At 34.6% G+C, this 7,238-nt stretch overlaps 1 protein-coding gene across 2 annotated transcripts; it reads right to left on the reverse strand.

Annotated features, from left to right (window-relative positions):
* Positions 1-286: 286 nt before the first annotated feature.
* On the reverse strand, positions 287-1,901 carry LOC131053434 (shikimate O-hydroxycinnamoyltransferase-like). Of its 2 annotated transcripts, none has more exons than XM_057988041.1 (2): positions 1,458-1,901; positions 287-1,228 (listed from the first exon to the last, which is right to left on the reverse strand). In XM_057988041.1, exons 1-2 carry the CDS (start codon positions 1,632-1,634, stop codon positions 950-952), a joined length of 456 nt encoding a protein of 151 aa, XP_057844024.1. In that variant the 5' UTR covers positions 1,635-1,901; the 3' UTR covers positions 287-949. The 2 variants fall into 2 exon arrangements, with proteins under 2 accessions (XP_057844024.1, XP_059072929.1); XM_059216946.1 differs by having other exon boundaries at positions 290-1,228; positions 1,446-1,901.
* Positions 1,902-7,238: the final 5,337 nt, after the last annotated feature.

Raw genomic sequence — 7,238 nt, forward strand, 5'->3', positions numbered from 1 at the left:
TGCATTAATTATTTCAATTAATTCACATGAACTTTTCAAAGAGTATATCTTAATGATTTAGTTTTATGATACCAGTCTTATAACTAAATATTTTATTAGTTTTTTAATTTTTTTAATCCAAACTTACTTTATTTAATATTTTGACAATCACTTAAAATTGTTCATTGACTAATCATTAATTTACAAATACACAGTATAGAGATTAATTAATAAGAAAATTAATATTATTATTAACAAATATTAGAAATCAATATGAAAACACTAAAGTCAACTTACTCTTCCATATTTGATATCCCATTAAAAATTGAACTAGGCTATCCACATTAAAAAGCCAATACTTAAACCAATTAAGCATGACCTAACATATTTAGAAGAGAAATATAATCAAACTTGAAACCAATTATGTTCAAGTACATTCATATGTGATTTTGACAAGCAAACCATGACTTCTACGCCTCCAGGTTTACCGAATGAATCATACAAAATAATAAGTCCTTCCATGAGTATTAACGAAGGACCTACATACACTGGGCCACCCATTCCAAAATGGAAATTATGCATAGGAAATTCCCTCCAACTTACTGGTAGCACATCAGTTCTATCATTACGGCTTGGTGGCCCTAAGATTGATTTCCTTAGCTCAAAAAAATCGATCGCTGAATGTATAAAATTATCATCAACCTTGGTAACTGATCTCTAAAGACCCATTTATGATCTCTGATGCAATGGATTGACCGCATGATTTATAGAAAACACTACCAAATTATTCTTAACGCAAGGGAGGATTCAACCTTCTTCTTCCACCCACAGGAATGCTAGCATTTGTTTTTACATCCCCATCAAGGCCTCGAGCTTTTGTAATGCATTTACACATATGGGCAACAAGGATTTCATAAGTAGTATATGGTTTTTTTGATGGATCAGATCCATTTACCTTTGACTTGAGTTTCTATAAAAACATTGCATCAAAATGAAACTTTTTGGCGGTTAGAGTGGACATTATTGGAGAGTGCTCATGGCATACAGTAATAGATTCATGATGATGAAAACATGGTTGGGGAGGATCTCTTGCTTTTAGTAGAGATCGTTCATGTACTGGAGGTGAAATACTCTCTCCTCTAACAATTTTTCTCCACGAATTCATGAAAAAAGTAGCTTCTTTTCCGTCTGCAATATGACGATGACGAGATAGGCCTATCACCAACCCTCCACAAGTAAATCGAGTAAACTACATCAACAAACATAATTTTCTTACTTTTAAGAAAAAATTAAAACAAGTTTTATAAATTGATTTTGTTCTTCTAGATTCTATTGTGTAAATTCTTGCATTGCCAATGTTTAGAATCAAATACCATGATTCATCATCAAAATAAAAGAACAAGTTTTACAATACCCACATTAGTAAATCCTTCTCCTTACATAGATAATATAATGGGTTATCATACCTTAAGGAATACCTGAAGGAGTAAGAGCTCATTAACCAGGGTGGATGTGAGTGGCACCAACTCAAGGAGGAATGAAGAGGGATCGAAAGGCATTGCATCTGCTATTGTTCCATCTGCTTTGACTTCTATCACAAGCACACCTTCCTCATTCAGATTGATGCCAAGGCACCCACTTGGTGTATCTTTCATGTATCTCCCTGCCCATTCTCTGAACTCTGACAGAACTTTGCCTTGTCCTTCCTTTCAACACTTCTGAGCTCAGGGTGGGAGCTTCAAAAACATACACCAGATTCACGTACATTGGGTGTATAATTAAATCAAAATTACTTAGTTCAACAAGCTCAAGATGATCTTTACCCGCCCAGGGTTTGATCAACACACCTTCGCCTCTCAAAACTTCCATTCTCCTCTCTCTCTTTTCTCTCTTTCTCTACAATGCAAAAGTAATGAATTGTATTGTGCTTTCACAATGAATGATTTCCTTATATAGTTGGGCAAACATATCTGTAAATATTAAATAAGGATCGACGTGTCTGATAAGATAGCTATCCCTTAAGAAATCGTTCATTGTGAAAGCGTGGGAGCAAAGTCATTGGAGGCTTCAACAGTCAGTTGATATGGCATAGCTATCTTATCAGACACCGATCCGTAATGATAGAACTGATGTGTTACCAATAAGTTGGAAGGAATTTCCTATCTATAATTTTCATTTTAGAAGCCCAGTGTATGTAGGCTCATGGAAGGCCTTATAATTTTGTATGATTCATATCGTAAAGCTGGAGGCGTAGAAGTCATGTTTGCTTGTCAAAATCAACAAATTGATTTAAGTTTGATTTTTTTTTTTTTCAAGATACACAAATATGATCATATAACAATAAATTTCAACCTTACTCTCAGGAATTATAATATTTTGAAGAAAACTCACTGAAAATAATCTTATTAGGGAAAGCATAACAATAGTTTTTGTAGCTAACTTCACACACCCACAAATTCTAAAAGGTACATTGGGCTTTTGATAATTAAAAAAAAATCTCTTTGCATGTGAATTAACTACTTATAGATTTTGTTTTGGCTTTTGGGTAGTAATGATTCAACGTTGTGGTATTCATTATGCATGCAAGGGTCAAAAAGTACACATTTCAAAGTTCTGCATGATACGTACTTAAAAATGCCCCAATAACCGTGCACTTAAAATTGTTAATATGTGACCCTTTTTCCTTCCCATTGTGCATTCAATCATTTTTTCATTCATTGGTTTTCACATTAATTGATTTCTCTTTGCGTGCATTTTTTAGGACTGTAATGTAGATGTAAGTCATGAATGGATACATGGAAACTACAAAGAAATGTATACCCATTTTCGAAGACTACTATTTTAGGTTTATGACAAACTTAGGTAAAATGGAGAGCAGAAATATGGTGTACACTCTCACATCCAAATTTGTAGCAAGTTGTGTCATTGGTAAACAAGACCAAAAATAAAATATTTTCAATAATTTAAATACTTTTAAAACTATTTATAATGCAATTTTGTAGAAAACAAGGAAGATAGACATGTTTATCATACTATTCATCACACTTCAAAATGAAAGTAGTGACAACATGATGACTATTTTCACTCTTATAATTAAAAATAATTATCATTCCTTAAAGTAATTAAATTATACATATACATACATACATACATACATACATGTATATATGTATATATATGTAAGATCTCATTGTAGATAATGGTTGTGGTCATGGAATGAAATACCATATGCAAAGAAGATTTGGTCGATCATAGGTGATCGAATTGGGTTTAAGTAAGAGGTCAAAGGCCTCTGATATTGAGCTTAACCGGGACTGTAATCAGGCATGGTAGATGCTATCATTGGCAGTTCATTACTTTGGATTGTTGTCTAATTATATTTTGGTGGTTATAACCTCTCTGTAGTTAGTGAGACTCCTTTGTAATGAGTAGTACACTCTAGTTAGTGTGTCTTCCTGCATGTGCAGGCCCCTTATTGTATCATTTGACTATGGGTAGGCTTCCCACTGTTGTTTTTCCCTTTACCTGGTTTTCCACACACATATATATTGAAACTCACTTGACATATTAAAGGTTTGTTAACATAGAACATGGTCAATATATAAACCATCATCAATATCATACAAATTTCATCACATTCTCAAGTTTTCAAACATGGAATAAAATTAAATTGGTACCATACACTAAGCTCCGATGTGTTAGAACTGGTAAGTGGGGATCATATAATAATATGTGCTCCATTTGATACACTACATCTCATCCTACATTCCTAATATTTGTAATCATGACTGAAAATCAAATGTAACCCAAAATTGGTATCAAAACTTACCTTGGAACATTCTCAAGATTTGAAAACCTTGGTCACAAGGAAATTAGTTCTAAACAATATATACTCACATTCTTCAAACTTACAAACATGGTGTATAGTCAAATCTAGATGTTTTTAATGGGTTCAATAAGATAGAGTATTAATTCTCATTTAACTATTTGAAACACATTTTTAAATCACTTGTAGCCATATGTTACACACATTAAGGAAGACAAGGGAAGAAAGAAGAATATGTTTTCTAATTCCCATAAGCATTATTTACTTAGACATTAAATGAAGGAGATTTAACAGAAAAAAAAATCTTTCTATTTACTTTAATATTATAGTGATTCATTGCACACTAACTTATCGTTTGTCTCACCATCAACATATAGTAATATGCGGGATAGGAAGTGACATAGAGATACACAACAAAATTTTATTTATTTTAAAATATATTATTAATATTAAAATTATTTATCATTTCAAGCTCATGATGTAACAAAGAGTAATTACAATTACATGTTAGATCTCCTACCTATTGTATTTTATTATAAGATCACACTAATATATAAATTAGTAATAATTAGTTATACAATTTGGCAATAAACCTCCTAGTATATCAAGAGTTTAAAGGCAACCAAAATATCTTTGTATAAGTGTTACATGACATGTAGGATATTTCTAACTTCAGTTGGAAAACTTGACAACAATTAAAGCATTAACATTGAAAATGATGCCTCTTATCAAAGTTCCAAGAAAATGAACATGTTTCATGATAGAGATATATACATAAGAAGATTGGTAGAGAGAGGAATATATGAATAGAGGTGGTAAAGAGAGATAGATATAGAGAAAGAGAGAAGGAACATGAGAAACTATATTTCAAATTGTTTATGGTGAAAATGGATAACAATAATAACAATATTGAAAGGCTAAATGAATCCAACCACAAAACCCTAGCCTAACAATCAACAAAGATCCACCATAACATATGAAGATTACCTAAGACAATGCAAGTAAAATAAAATCATAAAGATTATACCATTACATGTCCAATAGGGTTTTGATCTCCATTCCTCCTATCTCCATTGATCTTGCTTGATATATTTTCTCTCAGATTTTATGTGCACAAGAGCTCAACAAAGAACAGAATGTGGTTGCAAGTAGGATCGTAGTGTAGTCAAGTCCTCCAAATTGTCGATTAGGCTGAGTGATTAGGGTTTGATAATGAAGAAGGCATCTCCTTAAATAGAAGACACAATAAGAAATGGAGGGATAAGATTGAGAGGTGTAAAAAGGAGGTCGGCTAAGATTAGAGGGTAGGTAGAAGAAATAGTAAAATAATGAAAGGGGTAGGTAGTGTAGGAATTAAGAGATGAATGACATGTGTCATGTGTCAAAAAAGATAATGAATTAATTAAATAAATAAAGATTTATTTAATTAATAGAGGAAATGGGATAATTAAATAAATAAAATATTTATTTAATTTAGGAAAAGAATAATTTAAATAAATAAATGTATTTATTTAAATGAGAAATAAGGCTAGAAGAGGAAAAATGAATTAATTAAATAAATAAGGATTTATTTAATTAATAGAAGAATTAAGCTTAGATAATTAAATAAATAAAATATTTATTTAATTAAACTGGACAATTTTGAGTGTCTACATTTTGCCCCTCTTCGAGACAATGCGGCTTGTCGCGTTGTTTCAAAGAAGATAAGATGAACTGATATAGAGTTGCCCCAGAATGGGAATGATATGCCCCCTCGAGAGATTGGATGAAAATGTCTGAAAAGATTGCAGACAATCTCGCGATAAGAAAGACAAGATAGAATGGATTGACTGGATAAAGTGACAGAGTCACGGGATAATGAAGACTGACTCGGGAAATGAATGCGAGGGCTAGGGTAGGCTGTAAGATAGACCACGGGGGAAAATACATCCTCATTGTCATCTACACATTCACAAGAGCATAGTGCAAAGCGAAAATAAAGAAGCAACAGTCAGCAGCGATGGCTTTTGTTCACAGATTTGACCGTGTTCACCGATTCTAGAGGCCAGCGGAGGCAGGAGAGCCGGTGAGTACCACAAAACCTCTTCGTACTTTGATGCATTTATTGTTGTCATTAATGCATACTAAGTAATGTAATAAATGCACATTTATGTCAGTAAAGCGCGTTTGTGTCCAAAAAATGTGAATTTGTATCTTCTAGGTCAAATCGGCAGTTCTGTGATGAACATACACTGTCGATTGGATACGCTGCTGAGAGGATACACTCAAGCAGGTCCTCCTGGGAAGACTAGGATAGATCAAGGCACTTTGTGATGAACAGTGAGTACCAAGATAGAGTACTTTCTGATGAACGGGGAGTACCAAGATAGAGTACTTTGTGATGAACAGGGAGTACTCAAAGTATGAGCAGCACTTTGTGATGAACACGGAGTGCAAATGTGAGTAACACTTTGTGATGAACAGGGAGTGTCACACACGTAGTACTTTGTGATGAACAGGGAGTACCACTAGGATAACCAGCAACACTTTGTGATGAACAGTGAGTGTCACTAGGGTAGATAGCCATATGCATTTAGATAGCGAGTAGCATTTTGTGATAAATAGTGAATGCCACTATGACTGACATGATTTGATTTTCTTGACTGCAGGAGTACTTGCCGATGCTGGAGTCATGAGAGAGATTCCCGTCGACGCAAAGGTTGCGACCTGAGTTGTCGCCGAGGACTGAGCTGCGATTGAGGCTATGGGCTTGAGACATATTCTGTATGTGCCTGAGTTTCGGGCAAACATGGGACTATTGACTGCACTAGCTGAGAGATGGCACTCAGAGACTTGTAGTTTGCATTTGCCGATGGGTGAGATGACAGTCACCTTGGAGGATGTATACAAGATTCTGTGGATACCAATCGATGGGGAGTTAGTACCCTATGATCGAGACGGAGATAGGGATGCACTGAGATGAGTGTTCTAGGATCCAGGACTGGAGATGAGGGTGGGACATGTGGCATGGGATACCATGACATGGACAGGATTAGCACTACCAACAGTGTTGGCAGGAGTTATCAGTGGGTTCCTCTGTCTGGATAGGGCAATACGAGGGGTGGCTACAGGGGACACAAGGGCCGGGAGAGATGATCTTGGGGTGGGTCCTTCTAGGGCTCAGACTCCGTTGAGGCTAGCTATCTCTGAGGAAGGGAATTCATCATAGCCGTAGAGGGATCCCTATGTATCAGTATTGTACCATTTTGTATGATGATGTAGACACCTGTGGGTGATTGTAGCCATATGATTTTCACATCATTCTATCATGACACTTTATATATATATATGAGATGATTCATTTTTGCGGCAGCTATATGCATGCATACCTATGTGATGAGATGTTCTTATAATGTATGTTTTATGTGATGCTTATGATATGGATGCAAATATG

The sequence above is a fragment of the Cryptomeria japonica genome, chromosome 2 (genome assembly GCF_030272615.1).
Source record: "Cryptomeria japonica chromosome 2, Sugi_1.0, whole genome shotgun sequence".
Lineage (NCBI taxonomy): Eukaryota > Viridiplantae > Streptophyta > Pinopsida > Cupressales > Cupressaceae > Cryptomeria > Cryptomeria japonica.

Bases quoted from the DNA above. Each gene is read 5' to 3' on its own strand.
- LOC131053434 (XM_059216946.1), bottom strand. From the start codon at position 1,634: ATGAAAGATACACCAAGTGGGTGCCTTGGCATCAATCTGAATGAGGAA. The intron at 1,229-1,445 runs GTATGATAACCC...TTGTTGATGTAG, and splicing joins TCCTTCAGGTATTCCTTAAG to TTTACTCGATTTACTTGTGG.